The sequence below is a fragment of the Dromiciops gliroides genome, chromosome 3 (genome assembly GCF_019393635.1).
Source record: "Dromiciops gliroides isolate mDroGli1 chromosome 3, mDroGli1.pri, whole genome shotgun sequence".
Classification (NCBI taxonomy): domain Eukaryota; kingdom Metazoa; phylum Chordata; class Mammalia; order Microbiotheria; family Microbiotheriidae; genus Dromiciops; species Dromiciops gliroides.
The window spans coordinates 174,428,927-174,446,599 of record NC_057863.1 but is presented as its reverse complement, the minus strand read 5'-3'; the positions used below and the strand labels follow the sequence as shown (position 1 = coordinate 174,446,599).

The 17,673-nt window shown below is 38.9% G+C and overlaps 1 protein-coding gene across 6 annotated transcripts in view; it reads right to left on the bottom strand.

Moving 5' to 3' along the window:
- The window catches only part of ARHGEF7 (Rho guanine nucleotide exchange factor 7), a 318,711-nt gene that overhangs the window by 260,044 nt on the left and 40,994 nt on the right, over positions 1-17,673 (bottom strand). For 5 of the 6 annotated variants that reach the window (XM_043991289.1, XM_043991291.1, XM_043991290.1 and 2 more), the window contains exon 2: positions 10,173-10,259. In XM_043991289.1, coding sequence (XP_043847224.1) covers positions 10,173-10,259 — 87 coding nt within the window. Of the gene's footprint in view, positions 1-10,172; positions 10,260-10,490; positions 10,611-17,673 lie in introns of those variants that run through there. The other variant, XM_043991294.1, reaches the window with a different exon arrangement.

Below are 17,673 nucleotides of genomic sequence, written 5' to 3'. Positions count from 1 at the left end.
TCCTTTCCACCTCTGAGATTCTTCCAAAGTTGCAAATTTTATGTTCGTAACATTTAATACACGAAGCGACATTTCATTACATTGTTTGTTCCTTAGCTAACTTTAAGCTTGTCTGTAAAGGATGAGCTCCTATACCTTACCAGCACTTAAACTCAATTTATATTTTTCAGAACTCACTATTTCTGTCAGTGCACTATCATTCACCTACTCAGTCAACCAGCATTTCTTAAGCACTTACCAGGTGCCAGGGGCAATGCTAAATGCCTAAGCAACTGGGACTACAAATACAAGCAGAAAGAAACATCATCTCTGCCAACTGAAAAGGAAAAGGGATGGAAAATGGTCATCTGTGCAGGAACATGTTATAGAAAATCCAACCTTAGTGTTATCTTTGACTCTCCCTATCCTTCACCTCTCATGGTAAATCAGTTATTCAGTCTAGTCCATTTTATTTCTATAGTATCCCTTGTTCCCTCATCTCTGGTCTGGAAAGACCACTAGACATGAAGTCATAAAATGTGGGTTCAATTACAGCCCTGACAGTAGTCATATAATGGTACAAACAAACCATTCCACCTCACTGACCCTCAGTTTTCTCATTTGTAAATATATAATATGAATGTCACACTCACCTTACAAGGTTGTTGTGAAGAAATAATGCAGTGAAGTATAAAATAGGAACAATTATTATATCTAATCTGATTCAGTATCTAATTTAAGGTCTATTAGCCTTCCATTTCAAAACGACAGTCAGGACACAGAAAACCAAGTAATCAAGTGCAAGATTTGCTCCATTTATACAACCATTACAAATTATTAACATAGAGCTACTTAGTATTACTCGAGAGAGAACTGAGTAGTCTCTCCTTCCAACCTGAATTGCTTAACAAAGTATTGGATATAGTGAATACATGCCACTTCTTATGAATTTTTCTGTTGACATAAAAATAAATGTTCATACCATAAAAGTATGATTAAATTTGAGCCACTGCAAGAGCTCCAGGTATTTCTTGTATTCCCTCCCACAAGCATATCACTTACTATAATATCCAGGTGACTTTTCCTGCTTCTCCCTAAGGAGTTATCTAGGGCTATGGAATTCTCTTCCTGTGGGTCCCGGCACAAGGAAGATGACTAAAGGAAGCAGCTATAGCAAATACTTCACTGTTAAGAACATAAAGATTTCTCAGTTGTATACATACACCCATAAGCATGGATTTCAAATGTTCTTGCATCATACATAAAGATTCACTTCCCTTCTTTGTGTTCAAATGTCAACCTTTTTTGGCCAACTGTGAGAAACTATCTTGAAAGGCACTAATGAAGCACTATATGAGATTAAAGTACAAACCATATTCACTCCACCAGGGTACATACAGCCTCAGAGATGTATGTACCCATATGCAAGAGTCACTTCCCAATAATAATCATGACCCAGTATATCTTTCCTTGTGCTCAAAAGAACTATGGGGAGTGAGTGGACAGCATGTCTCTGCTACAACAAAAATGTTTTTAAAAAGGGGGGAAAAAAGGGGAAAAAAAAAAGAAAACCACCATCTAAGCCTTTCCAGTGTTAAGATTTCCCAAGTTTCCGAAGTGTCTGATATTCTTCTGGTTGTTGAGGCTGGCTTTTTACTCATAATTCTAATTCTTATCCCTTATCTCCTCTTCAGGAGATGAACTTCTCAAGAGAAAGGACAGCATGGAAAGACTTCAAAAACAACCCTATGAATCAACTATGACTGAAGACCAGCCCCTCCAATTGTAGAAAAGTTTAACACTAGCAAACAGCTATTAGGTAATGAGTTCTTTGGTCAAGCTGACCAATGAAAAGCATAAAAAGGCTGTAATATGCACATGTCTAGAAAGTATTCCCACTAATAGGCTAAAGTCCCTGTGACAGCAATCAAATTATATAGGACATTTGACAATTCTGGTAAAGAAACAATTCACTAACAGTCATATCAACTAGGAGTCAAGCTAACAGGACAGTTTTAATTCACTAACTTTAAGGAGTTAACCCAGCATAAACTTTTATCAACAAGTGAGGTTCTTGGAAGACAACGATGCTACACTAGTCCCAAATGAACCACAGGTTTAAAAAGAAAAAGCACATGTCTAGTTTCAAACCATTTCTAACTTCATCCTAGAAAACAATCATATTGATCAGGCTATATAAAAAAAAAACCACCCACCCTCGACCATAAGACACACCAAAGACTGATTTAAGAAATCACATGGTGTCAGAGTGTGCACATTAGATTTAAAGTCAGAGGTTCTGGGTCAAATTCCAACTCTGTTATTTGTTCCCAGTGTGGCCTTAGCCAATTCACTTCACCTCTTGGTTCTCGGTCTGCTCCTTTGTACAATGAGAAGTTTGGACCAGATGATCTAATAAGGTCTCCTCCAGCTTTAAATCTATGATCCTATGATTTCCAGTTTAAAATGCAGTTCAAGTCTCCTCTTTTTCCAAAGGGGTTACCTAACAAGGCTCCCCTGGGCTCAAGGATGAAGATGGTCTATTCAATCCCCAAACACCTTGCAGGTACAACTAAAACTGGGGCAGCTAGATGGCACAGTAGACAGAGTGCTGGACCTAGAGTCAGGAAGACCTGAGTTCAAATCTAGTCTCACTTACTAGCTGTGTGACCCCGGGAAATGACAACCCTATTTGTCTCAGTTCCTCACCCATAAAATGCGCTGGAAAAGGAAATAGCAAAGCACTCTAGTATCTTTGCCAAGAAAACCCCAAAATGGGGTCACGAAGAGTCAGACACTATTGAAAAACATGCAAAAAACCAAGGCAAAAATAAGCAATTCATTGATCTTGCCCTTTTCTCTCTCCCTTTCCTCTTGCCCAAGTACAATTATAGTAGCTAAACAAAAATAATTGTCTTGTTGCTTTAAATGCCTACAAAATAATTCCCGGGTTATTTTGAAAATTATTCGCTTCTCCCAAATGACCCTTTTAATAATTTAATTGCTATGGTTCATAAATCTTCACCTTCTTTACCTTAAAGACAAGTTCTGACAAAGGAATGAATAAACTGAAAGGAAGAGTCCTCCAAATCAGCCAATAAGTAATCATGCATTTAAAACAACCACATCTAGTCAAGGCTTTCTATTGATCAGTAGTAGTATGAGAAAACTAGTTTAAAAAAGCACTGGCAGGCCTCCTAAATATATACTTACAACTCCATTTAAGTTCTCACTGTAAAATTTATTTAAATTGTTTTAACTCTAAGACTTCATGGTTCCAAGACAAAAGATAACCCTTGGGTGGGGCTTTCTACACTAAGAGATTTACTCCTGATTTTCTTGTAATCACTTCTTAAACCTGCATCAACAAGTTTTGGTTATGTTTCAGCATAACTGATTCTAGTTATAAAAGTTAACTCTCAATATTTATAGATTACTTTAGATAAATTTGAAGTTGCTATTATTTTCATTTAGACTAATGTAAAATACCTAAAACCTAGTTTAAAAGATAAGGAGAGGGGCAGCTAGGTGGCACAGTGGATAGAGCACCAGCCCTGGATTCAGGAGGACCTGAGTTCAAATCAGGCCTCAGACACTTGACACTTACTAGCTGTGTGACCCTGGGCAAGTCACTTAACCCCAACTGCCTCACCAAAAAAAAAAAAAAAAAGATAATTGAGAAATGAAAAGGAGTTTGACACATACAACAATTCTTCACTAGAACATAAGTCTTTTGGGAAACAAGGTAATAAAAGCATATCCCTAACTGAGAGCAGCTAGGTGGCACAGTGAGTTGATAAAGCACCAGACCTGGAGTCAAGAAGACCTGAGTTCAAATTTGACCTCAGATACTTACTAACTGTGTGGCTTGGGCAAGTCACTTAACCCTGTTTGCCTCAGTTTCCTCATCTGTAAAATGAGTTGGAGAATGAAATGGCAAACCACTCCAGTATCTTTGCCAAGAAAACCCCAAATGGGGTCATGAAGAGTAGGACATAACTGAAACAACTCAATAACAATATAAACTGCAACTGGAGGTGATTCCTAAACTTTCTTTCCAACTCTCAATCATAACGAAAAAAGTGAAAGTCAATCATGAATGTCGGTAAGGACTTGTATATTTCTATTCTCTTCCCCCCTTTTCCAGTGGTCTCCAAATTTGTAGCCAGTTATTAAAACCAGTTCTCCATTGATGCTGTGGCCCAAGTTAGCTCCCAATTATATAACTGTGCCTGAGATAACTAATATTAATGTGGAAAGTCAACATAGAAGATTTTCAATTCCATAAATTTTACATGCCTATTATATGCGAAGTCCTAGGATATAGGGATACAAAGAGAAAAATAAGTTCCTGCCCTCAACATGCTTATATTCTATGGTTTCCTGTGTTCTATTTCACATTCTAAAGGATTTTCTTTCATATCATCCACAAACTATCAAGTTAGGATGCTGAAAAAAAACAACAAAAAACCATGAAGAAACTTCTGTTATAGGCTACAGGCATTTGTTCAATCTACTGTGTGCCCACAAGACATAAATTCTGAGGAGAACCAGAAAAGACTCAATGAAAATGCATAAAGTCTTCTGAACAGTGATAAGAATTAATCCAGTCTTTAAAGAAAGGATGGATATGAAGTCAAGAAAAAGACAAGAAAGTATCTTAAGCAAGATATAAAAAGATCAGCAAAATCATGGTGGTGAGAGTGTGCAAATCATGAAAAGGCTGGCCAGAATGAAGCAGAAGAGTCAAATAGGAGAATACAAAGTGACAGACTAGAATGGTAGATAGAGGCACATTCCTTCTCAGACAATTAGAAGTTTAACCTCTCTCAGGCTTATTTTCCTCATTTACATAATGAAGATAATAAAAGCATGGATCAAAATAAAAGCATGGATCAAATGAGATAATGCTTGTAAAATTTAAACCTTAAAATGATACATATAAATATAAATATCAGCTATGAATATGTGAGTATACATGTATATGTGTGAAATGTATTCAAAAATTATCAAAACTTCACCTAGCTACAGAGATACCAAATAATTTACAGTTCTAAAGTATTCAGACTAATTTCCAAAAAAGGTTAAGATTCTATCTTGAGTCACTTGTTTTTTGATGAAATAACCAGCAGGAATGCTAAGATACCCGACTAACAGCCAAAAGCAAAAAAAAAAAAAACCCGAACTTGCAAACTATTAACGATTATATGAAAGACTGTCCTAAATTACTATTTAAAAAAATACAAATCAAAAAAAGTCTGAAGTTTTACCTCACATCCAGCAAATTGACAAAGATGACTAAAGATGGTAGTAATAGTTAATGTTGGAGGTATCGTGAAAGACAGGCACACTATTAGAGTGTTCATGGAACTATGAGCTAGCCCAACCATTCTGGAAATTTGGAGATAGTAATAATAATAATAGCTAATATTTATACAGCCTTACTATGTGTCAGACATGGTGCTAAGTGCTTTACAAACAGCATCTCATCAGACCCTCACAAGTACCTTGGGATGTAGGTTCCATTATAATCCCCATTTTACAGATGAAGAACTGAGGCAGAGGTTAAGTGACTTGCCCAGGGTCACATAGCTAGTAGTGTCTGAAGCCAGATCTGAACGAGTTAGTCTTCCTGATTCCAGGCCTAGAATTCTATCCACTGAACAACCTAGATGCCCAAGAAAATGCTTAAATGTCTATATCATTTGATCCAGAGATTCTACTGCTAGAAATAGACCTAAAGTTGAAGAGAGGGGGAAAAGGTCTAATATAGACAAAAGTATTTTCAGCAGCACTTTTTGTAGTAGCTAAGGATTGAAAACCAAACAGATATCTATCAACTGAGGAAAGTCTAAACTAAATGTGATACATGTGAGGAGATATTATTATGCGATAAACAATGAATATGAAGAATTTGGAGAAACACGGGAAGACATAAAAATTACATACAGTGAAGTAAGCAGCACCAGGAAAACAAGATACATGGTAACTTCTTGTTGTCATTGTTTGTCCTTTTTCAAAGAGGTCCAATGACATCAGCAGGGTGATGTCTTGACTTGAAAGTGGATTTAAGTGTGCAAAATCATCAGCTTCACTCTTTCCTCCAGAGTCACTGAAGTCCAGTGGCAAAACATAGGTTAGGATGACTACCGATGGCCCCATATGCAGTAGGAGACCTTGGCCTTTTTAAGCTTAGGTTTTTTCCGAGTCTCAGTTTGTCTGAGGCAGCACCCATTACGTGAACAAGGACTAGGCAAGAACTGAAGCAAAAGGTGGCCTAACTTGCCTTCACAAAAGAAATCATGACAACTACAACATAAATGGAAAGTATATTTTTTTTAAAAAAGAAAGGAAATCAAAACGAAATGCTTTGCAATTGTAATGAACAATTATAATGATTCTCCCTTCTTTGCAAATGTTGGGAGCTATGGGTGTGGAGAATGTCAGAATCAGTTGATGTGTTGATTAGTTTTGCTCGACTACTTTTTTTCCCTCCTTTATATTTCTTATCATAAGGGATTGGTGCTCTGGATAGAGGAAGAGGGAAAGACATATTGGGAAATGAAGGTGATAGTAAAAACAGAAGATTCTCAGTAATGTTTTAAAACAAAGTCAATAGAGGTTATGAATAAGCCTACACCAAGGTTGTCAGTCACTAAGACATGTATGAGCAAGTTTTTGTGATCTCTTGACAATGCTTTATAAACTGTGTACAGCACAAGTTCAAACTCTACTGTTTGTGGCAAACAATTTCTATCAGATCCCAAACTTGTTCCAGAAACATTCCCAATCAAAATAATCCATTTGTAGATAATGGACAGTAGTTTCAAATACTCTATTCTTTAAGAAAGTAACTCAACTTACCCTTTTTCTTCAAGAGATCCTAAAAGATGCTTAATTGATCAGAAGATGAAATAGAGACTTCAAATTCAACAACTTACCTATCACCAACAGAATACAGTCTAAGATATCAATCAACATGATGTTTTGTTACTCTTTAACTTCAAAAAAAAGTTAAAGAACAATTTAAGCAGTCCCATCCAGTATTAAGTCCCTGGTTTCTACAGTTTGAAGACGTTTGCTTACACATGCCCAGAATCTGGAAAACACAAACATCTAACAACAACATAAGGAATTGTTTCCTTCAAAACATCCTTGAAAACCACAATAGCCATCATGAAACTGTTTTAGGTGATAGAATCATTGTGAAAGGGCAAACCTAAAGAAAAGGAGGAAGTAAAAAATGAATCAATATATCAAGTTAAATACCAGGGTATTTTCTTCAACTCTATGACAATTTTTTTAACACTTACGTATTGCCTTAATTACCACTTGGGACATCATGCTATATGACCAAGTTGCTTTCTGTTTAACCTACATTTAAGTTTGAAAGTACTATTCTAACATGGATACCTGTATTTTAATATGACTAGCAATCTGCCCTACTTTGTACTTTTAAGGGAACTCCATATACTAAATTAGAATTGAATTTCTAATCAAGAAACAGCTACATTTAACCAGTGCAATTCTAAATGTTCCTCTAAAACATATATACGATGTATATAAAATTTTATATGAATTTTCATAATTTACCTCTGAAAAGGATGAAATCTTTTGGCACTCAATGAATTCTAGGGGAAAAAAAGAATAGTCTAGGTCTGTGATTACACTAGTGTGAGAAACTACTGATTAGAAAACCCCCTCTATCAATGCAGATGAGTAACTGTTCTGTACTTTAATCTTAGTTGTTTGAGGTACTAAGAGATTAGGTGATTTGCCAAGAGTCACAAGGACAACATGAATCAAAGCTATAACGTGAATTCAGGTCTTCCTGATGCCAAGGCTGGGTCTCTATCAACTATGAAATTCATCCTCTTAGTATCCAATGATATTCTCTTTAAAATCTGTATACATACCCTTAACACTCTTACATTGCTGATGCTATACAATCACTTGACTTATAAAACACTTGTCAGACCAACTGAACTTCAAAATTATAGTAGCAATAAAGTTATAAGCATAACTTCAGTGCTTTAATGTATATAATAAAAACAAAATCTGTTACTGCTACCACAAAGGTGCAGGATAAAAGCCTCACTGTTTGGGGGAGGGGGTGGAAGAGTGGGGGGAAGGCAGTTCAATAAAAATTAGTACTGGATTTGGAATCAGGGAACCCGACTTTGCCACTTATAGTGTTACCTCCAGCAAGACATTCAAATTCTTTAGGTCTTAATTTTCTGTAAAATGGAGGGTTTTAGAGGAGTTCTGAAACTATGAGCCCCAAGAATTAAGTATCATAATTTAGGAGGTTGATAGATTTAATATCCTGAAGGAAAAATGTCTATAACAATCATTTTGACTTCGAGATTGTACTCTGGTTCATTCACCAACTTTCACCTACCAATCTGTGAGAATTTCTTCATCAGGCATGAAATATTAACATAAATTATTGTGCTTTAACGAGTAACATTCTAACTTCTACCAATCCTTCAATTTCTATGTATTTTCATAATCAACAGATAAACTGTCCACATGAATGTTCCAAAGACTACATATAATGAATCTTTGTTGTTTTGCTGTTGTTTTTCAAGAAACCTAAAACAAGGGTCTGTCTCAACAGGAATGTCACCAACAGGATTTGTTCGTGAAAAAGCTGGGGGGGTAAGACCCGGCTGGCTCCTGATCAATGGTCCAGTAAGATATTAAGCAGTGGAGGAAGAGAGAAAGGGGCTGAAAAATCTCTGCCTAGAAATTCTGATTCTTTTAAGTCTGACTCCAAGAGTTAAAAGTCCTACTTATTGGCTAAGGTCAACACAAGGCACCATGGAAAAGAAACCCCAAAACTTTGGCACAAAGTATTCCTTTATTTAACAAAGTTAGGGCTATTTGTAGAATCTCAACATGAAGTTTTAGGGAAGCTAACTGTTTCAAAGGACAGGCTTAAGAATAATGAATCACTGACATGGGGGTGGGGTAGAGACTGTATAGGGAAACAGTGTTTCTGTTGTTGCAATAGAAGAGGAGTTCTTGTCCACTTTAATACCATTTCAAGAATTTACCTGCTAGGAATTTGGACTAACCCAAGGTGTGGGTTCTATTTTTTAATAAATAAATAAAATAGAAGATAAAATATACATATTTATATATTAAATATATACATATAAAATAAAACTAAAATAAAATGTCATGGTTTTTTAACTAGCCACCAAGAAACTGTGAATGCTCTTGCCAAGTCTAACTTTAGTATTTGCAAAATGCATGACAGCAAAGCCACAAACTATTTTTTCCTGTAACAAGCATGATACAAGTATGGATTTTAACTGCAAAATTTCTTTTCCCCTCCAAAAGAAATAGTTTCCACATCAAAAGGGCACCCTGTACCTGCCTCCCCTCTAACACAAAGACACACACCAAGCAAGAGTCAGAGAGTTCACCTCACCCCCTAGCCTCCATTCATTCTCCCTCCAGAAAAGGTAGAGATCTATCAGAAGGTACACACACACACACACACACACACACACACACACAGCAAGAGATATACAGATATGTCTCCACACACCCTAACCTCCATTCATTTTAGCTCTCTCTCCAAACCTGCCAACCATCAGAAGGTATACACACAAACACATACAGCAAGCAAGCAAGAGGAACAGGCTGTCTCCCCACCCTCTATCCTCCATTCATTCTCCCTCCAGAAAAGGTAGAGATCTCTCTCAAAACCTGCCCACCATCAGAAGGTGTGCACACACAGCAAGCAAAACGCAGAGATAGGCTTCCCCACCCTGTAGCCTCCATTCATTCTCCCTCCAGGAAAGGTAGAGATCTCTTCCAAAACCTGCACACACACACACACACACACACACACACACACACACACCCTCCCCGCCCCCCGCCCCCACACACCGTGGGAGAATCTCCCGAGGACGGCAGCGGAAGGAACGACAAGGCCAAGGATGGAGAGGACCACATCTGAGGAGCCCGAGCCCCCCGAGCATCTGCCGACCATCTCCTCGGCGGGCATCTTCTTCCCGCCCCCCACCCCGGGCAGAAGGAGAAGCGGCTCCCCTGTGGCTGCAAACTTCGGGCGCAGCAGCATCGCTCCCCCGGGCCCGACGCCCCAGAATCCCGAGGCTGCCCAGCCCAGCGAGGCCCTCCCTCCCTCCCGGCCCCCGGCCCCCGGCCCCCCGACTCACTTCTAGGCGAAGGGAGGACCCGCAGCCTCTCAGGAACTCGCGGATGTTGCTCAGACACTCGCTCTCGCTCCGGGGCTCCGGATAAACCTGCAACGACACAGAGCAAGCGGCCACTGAGAAGCGAACAGCAGCCCCGGCTTCTCCGCAGCCCGAGCCCCGGCGACAGCGCTGCAGGGAGGGGGGCAGGGCCGGGGGGGACTGCGAGGGCCGGGGCGCGTGCGCCCCCGGGCGGGGCCGCCCCTCCCCCTTCCCTCCCCGCCCCCACCCCCCCTCCCGGGGGCGCGCGCCGCGGGGCAGGGGCGCCTCGGCTCTTCTCACCCTTCTTCCTCCCTTTCTGGCAGCACCAATCTCTCTCCTCTCTCCTTTTTTTTTTTTCTCCCCTTTTCCCCTCACCAGGAAGTAGACCAGGCTGCCGGAAATGACGTATGAGGGCAAGGAGAGGACAGAGGAGATCCCACGAGCCCCCCTCTTCCCCCACCTAGTCTCCCGCCACCTCTGGCTAGCAGCTGGAGCGAGCAAGGCCGGCCCGAAGACCCTAGTACCTCCTGCCAGGGGGCCCTGGGAGGCTGCCTCCGGCCCCAAGCTGTTGCCGGGGAGAAGAGGGGGAGAAAATCTGTCAAACACCGTAGCAGTCAACTTTTTTTTAATTGATAGCTTTAATTTTTTATTATAATGTATAAAATTTGTGGTGTTTTAATTTTCATTGACAGTTTATTTTTTACATTACCAAGATTTCTACTGTTATCCCTACCTTTTAACAAAACGTATTTTTTTAAAGAAAAAGGGGGGATCAAAACAGATCAATACAGGGCGTCCCAAAAGTCTTCATGCAGTTTTAACCTTTAATGATAAGCTTGAATGCCTTAAAACTACACAGACACTAGAATACGCTGTTTATCTAAAAGGTCCGAAAACTTGTGGCCCTCCCACCCCTAAAACGAGTGGGGTGAGAGCGCCTTGTCACATCTCTTCTTTAGAACCACGCGTGACAAGCATTTGCTAAGCGCTTATTACACCTAGGCGTGGAGGATGCAAAAAGAAGGCATAAAGTCATCCCTAACTCTCCAGAAGCTTACATTCTCACCTGGGGGGGGGGGGGAGAGGGTACCATAAACCACAAGCTCTCCCTAGCCAGACCGCGATAACCACAATGATAACATTTCTATAGCGCTTTAAGGTTTGCAGAGCATATTACGGATTTTCTTTCATGTTCTGCTCACAACGACCCTGATAGGCAGGTGCTATTATGGTCCTCGTTTGACTGGAGACTGAGGCAAACACGAGTGAAGTTTCCCTCTTGCCTACGGTCACACAGCTGGAGAGGGTCTGAGGTTATGATTGCTCTCAAGTGTTCTCTGACTCCAGGTCCAGCGCCCTACATCACAGGGCTGTGAGGATCCAATGACGCATCGACTGACATAACATGAGGATCAAATGACATAACATATTGTAATGAGGCGAACACATATAGGGCCATGAGCTCTTGACAATTATCTCATTTGACCCTAGGTGGTGGTAGTTAAGTGACTTGCCCCAGGTCACACACTTAGGAGGTGTCTATAACAGGAATTGCACTGAGGGTCTTCCTAACTCCAAGTTCAGCAAGTATCCTTCACACCACATAGGGGCCCCATATATAAAGCACTTTGAGAACTTTAAAGTGCTATATAAAGGCTAGCTATTTGGGGGGGGGGTAAAGGAGGGAAACGATTCCTAAACTATTGCTGTTTTTCCCAAAAGTAGTTCTTCCACTCGGACTCCATCCTACCCTTTGCCTTCGCATACACAACATCCCTGGTCCTGCCCCTGCCCCTTCCCACCCACCCCACCACTGGCAAAGTCTAGTCTAGCCTCTTATTTTAATATGGTAGTTTAAAAAATAATTAACAGAATGCATTATGCATGTAGTGAGTGAAATGCAATGTTATCTTTTACCCTATTAGTGCCATGTGCTTCATGAATGATTAACCCAAATCCTGAAATGTCAGAACTGGAAGGGGCCTAGGAGATCATTTGGTAGTCCAACCCCTTCCTTTTACAGGTAAATAACTACAAATCAGAAAATAGATTTGCCTGGTAAATTAACCAAGGCATTTTTAGTGTTAGGAGCCCTTCTTCTGGAGGGGGTGGTGGGGATATAAGAAGAAAAGTGGTGTTTTGCAACTAAGTGTACTTAAAAACTTAAACTTCTATAAGATTATTTTCAGCAAGTTTCCTTAAAAGTCTGGAAGAATGAGGACCGATGAAGAAGGTGTAATTTGATATGTACTTCCTCCAACAGCAACCGGCTTTAACAAAAACCAGAACCTGTGCAGAATTAGACAGAATCCTCTAACAAAGTGACATTTCCAAATGAGATACTGGTTACATTAATAAGACTACCACCTGAGGATCACAATAATGATTTTAACTGAATAAAAGGGAAACTTCTATTCTGATTACTATAACTGAATACTCACTGACTGAGATCTCATATTACATGTTAAATTTCTGTCAAAATGCTAACGCAACATTGAGAAGTCTAAAAATCTATGTTAAGTTTAGAGGCATTTTTGTCCTTTCCTCTAGGGGGAAATCACAACATTCCACCAACCAGCTCTTAGGAATACTATGGTCTCATTTCAAAGTGCCCAAGCCTTTTAAAATTATAAATTAAAACAGGGTGTGGGAGGATGACAGGGAGGAGAGGAAAGGGAATTTAAAAAAAAAAAAAAACTATTTTCCTACAGTAAAACTGCTTTAACAAAAAGAATACATTTTTTTTTCTCCAAGGAAGGTGCTGACATTTCTCAATCCAAAAATGAACAGATTTTTTTTTTCAATGAAACTTAAGAGTAGCATTGCAAAAATGAAGTTGGTCTCTAGTCTATGGCTAGGATAGCATTATAGCTATTGTTTAAATTTATAATATGAAGAAGATAAGATTATTAAGAAGGCTATTATACAGTCAAAAGCATTCAACATTCTAAATGTGCAGGTCTGGCCATCTCTCTGACTGTACTGTACTGACACTACTGTAGACAGTTGAATGTGAAGTATATAGGATGTATTAATGGGGTGGTGGTGGTGGAGATTTTTGGTGCTGCTTCCAGGGGTGAGTCCTAAACCATCTTCCAAATCAGTCAATTTGCTAAGCAGTAGAAGAGGTAAAGAGAGTGTATTACAGAAGTACAGACTTGAGCAGAGAATGAGAATAATGTACAATTAGCCTGTTATGGGATTTAAAAGGATGAAAAATCAGTTTTCTACTGCTTAGAATCCCTAGTTTCCTTCAAAGTTTAACTAATGTCAACATCCACATTAAGCTTTTCAACATTTCTTTAGACACTAGTGCCTTCTCACCCAAAATTACCTTGTATTATATATATTATACGTACATATTAGTATACATATATATTATATATGGTTTTGTAGATCCAGAAGTTTTATACTGCCTGGCACATAGTAAGGGCTTGATAAATGCTTATGATATGCTTAATAAATTGATTGATTTGGAAGATGGTTTAGGACTCATTTCTGGAAGCGACACCAAAAATCTCTACCACCACCACCCCACCAATCCATCCTATATAGTTCACATTCAACTGTCTACAGTAGTGTGATCAAGGAGAAGGATGAATAGTTCAAAAATAATCTACCCGCTTTGATTTCCTTCCATTTACAAAGCATATATATTTTGTGTACAATTTTTAATCTGTCCCCTTGTTGTTGATGGTCCTCTGTTCTGGAAGAAGACTGTGACATCAGGGTGATGTCATGACTTGCAGTGAAGTGTATTTAAGTGAGGGAGGGCTGTGCAAAATCACCAACCTCACTCTCTCCTCCAGAAAGTCTAGTAGCAAGATATATCAATTGATATAGATATCTATAGATATAAATAGCAAGATCCAACCATTATGGAGAGCAATTTGGAATTATGCCCAAAGGGCCATAAAGCTGCGCATACCCTTTGACCCAGCAATACCACTTTGGGGCCTTTTTCCCAAAGAGAGCATACAAAACGGGAAAGGACCCACATGTACAAAAATATTTATAGCTGCTCTTTTTGTGATGGCAAGGAATTGGCAATTAAGGGATTGCCCATCAATTGGGGAATGGCTGAACAAGTTGTGGTATATGAATGTAATGGAATTCTATTGTGCTGTAAGAAATGATGAGCAGGAAGAGTTCAGAGAAGCCTGGAAGGACTTGCATGAACTGATGATGAGTGAGATGAGCAGAACCCGAAGAACATTATACACAGTATCATCAACATTATGTGTTGATCAACCGCGATAGACTAGATTCTTCTCACCAATACAACTGTACAAGAAAGTTCCAAAGGACTCATGATGGAAAAGGCTCTCCAAATCCAGAAAGAAACAAAAAAAGTAACTGTGGAATATGGATGCTGATTGGACCATACTATTTCTTTTGTTTTTGGTGCTGTTGTTTTTCTTTTTTGAGGTTTTTCCTTTTTGCTCTGATTCTTCTCTTATAACATGACTAATGCAGAAATATGTTTAATGTTATTATATATATATACATATATATACATACATATATATATATATATATAACTTATATCAGATTACCTGCTGTCTAGGGGAGGGGAAGAAGGAGGGGAGGGAGGGAGAAAAATTGGAAATTGGAAATCTTATATAAACAAATGTTGAAAACTATCTCTACATGTAACTGGAAAATAATAAAATACTTTTATTTAAAAAAAAAAAGATATAAATAGCAAGACAACTGAAGACAGTCCCAGATGTTTAAGGCAATTGGAGTTAAGTGACTTGCCCAGGTGAGATTTGAACTCAGGTCCTCCTGGCTCCAGGGCCAGTGCTCTATCCACTGGGCCACCTAGCTACCCTAATCTGCCCCCTTAGATGTTAGGACAGGCACCATATTTTTGCTTTTCTTTGTATTCCCAGCACTTAGCATACTGTCTGGCACAGTCATCCCTAAATAAATCTTTCTTGACTGATGTATAATTTTTGTACTTAACATTTGTAAATGAATGTAACAGGTGTACCAGAAATTCATTACAACAAAATGACAAAGCACTGGAAAGACCTGACTAATAATAATAGTAATAGCATTTATATAGCACTTTAAGGTTTGCAAAGTATTGCAATAATATTTCATTTTATTCTCACAACAACCCTAGGAAGCAGGTGTTATTATTATCTCCACTTTACAAATGAGGAAACTGAGGCTGACAGAGGTTAAGCAACTTTCCCAGAGTTGCACAACTAGTAATTATCTGAGGCAAGATTCAAATTCAGATCTTCTGGACTCCAAGTCGAGTGCTCCCCCCTCTGGGCCACCTAGCTGCCTAGCGCCTAGGAAGTTGTCCATTCTGATGATTTTGATCTCCTAAACTCCTTTCTACTGCCTCATCTGTACAATGCATTACTCACTGAGAAAGGGTTAACTCTTTAAGCAGAGACAAAGTTTTCTTTTGATCCTTTTTGCTGGGGTTTCAAAGATCTTTCTGCTAGTAATACAGGCTATATTAAAAAGTAAAAATAAACAGACCTTCTGCATCCCTAAACTAAACTAAGTATAATTGCCAGCAAGATTGGGGGTGTCACCCATAGAAAGTTAACTATAGCCTACATTACTTGGTATGCATTTAATTGCACATGTATAGACTGAACAATCAAATCAACAATTTCCATGGCTTTCTCTTTGCAAAAATCCCTAGAGGCACAGAACAAATGTCCCATGAGGTCTTTACCATCAGCTCTGTAACACATTGAATAGAGCACCAAATATTGTATATGGAGTCAGGAAGACCTGAGTTCAAATCCAACCTTACCAACTTAATAACTGTGTGATCCTGGACAAGTCCCTTAAACTCTCTATGCTTTGTTTTCCCCCTGGTAAAAAAGGGATGATGATAATAATATTTACTTGTCAGGGTTGTTGTGGAGCTAAATGAGGTGATATTTGTAAAGTACTTTGCAAAACTTAAGGTACTTGCTAGTGTTAACGCAGACCTCAGATCCTCCAGCCGAAAGAGATTCTCTTCTCTGAATTTTTCAAGACAACTCTTAAGATTCTTAACACACATGCCTTGTATTGTAGTTGATTTTGTACACGGTATTATCTCTCTTACTACAGTGTAAGCTCCCTGAGGATAAAGACCAATGTCATATTAATCTTTTATCAGACACAACACTCAGCATGGTCCCCAGAAACATAGTGAGCATACATTAAAAAGCCAATCAATGGGACAGCTAGGTGGTGCAGTGGAGAGAGCACCAGCCCTGGAGTCAGGAGGACATGAGTTCAAATCTGACGTCAGACACTTGACACTTAATAGCTGTGTGACCCTGGGCAAGTCACTTAACCCCAAATGCCTCACAAAAAAAAAAAAGCCAATCAATGAATAAACTTATTTATGCTATTGTATCTTGGTCACTGTTATGATAGATAACAGACCATAGCATAGTAATAGAAAGAAAAAAACAACAACAACCTGGGCTTACAATGCAGACATCTGGTTTCAAGTCCCAACTCCTCAACTAAGCAACATGCGTTGGACAAATCACCTAACTTCTCTAAGCCTGTTTCCTTATCGGAAAAACTGAGATAATATTACCCACCTTGTCCAACAGGATTCTTACATAAGGATCATGAATTAATATATTTATGGTATAAACCACTAGTGCAGGAAGGTAATAGAGAACTCCTAATCAAGCAAGTCCCCTAATTCCATTGATAAAAATTGAACATAAAAGTCTCATATCCAAGATATGAAAGGAACTGATTCAAATTCATAAGAAAAAGAGCCATTCTTCAACTGATAAATGGTTCGAGAACATAAATAGATAATCCTCAAAAGGAAAAAAAAACAACAGGCCATCTCTAGGCAAATTTTAAAAAATACTCCAAATCACCACTAATTGTTGTTGTTCAGTCATGTCCAACTCATTCTGACCCCATTTGGGGTTTTCTTAGCAGAGATACTAGAATAGTTTGCCATTTCCTTCTCTAAATCATTTTTAAAATAAGGAACTGAGGCAAGCAGGGTTAAGTTCCTTGACCAAGGTCACAGAGCTACTAAGTGTCTGAGGTTGGATTTGAACTCAGGTCTTCCTGAGTCCACTGAGTTATGTAGGTGCCTCACTACAAATAGAGAAATGCAAACTTAAGCAATTCTGAGATTGTACTGCACACACCCATCAGAGTGGCAATATTAGTTAAAGGAAAAATAAAGGAAATTGGTAGAAGTTGGAGGGGCTGTGGTAAGACAAGCACATTGACGGACCTGTGAATAACAGGTATAACCATTCTGGAAAGCAATTCAGAATTCTACACAAAAAGATACTACATCCCATTTGACTCTGCTATAATACTACTAGGTCTATACCCAAAAAAAAAATCAAAGAAAAAGAGAAGATCTGGGAGCATGAAAGAGCCACTATAACCAGCTAACAAGACACAGTTTTAAAATTTTCAGTGTAGCATTTATAGCTAAGAAATACTACAAATCAGGATTTGATTTTTTGTT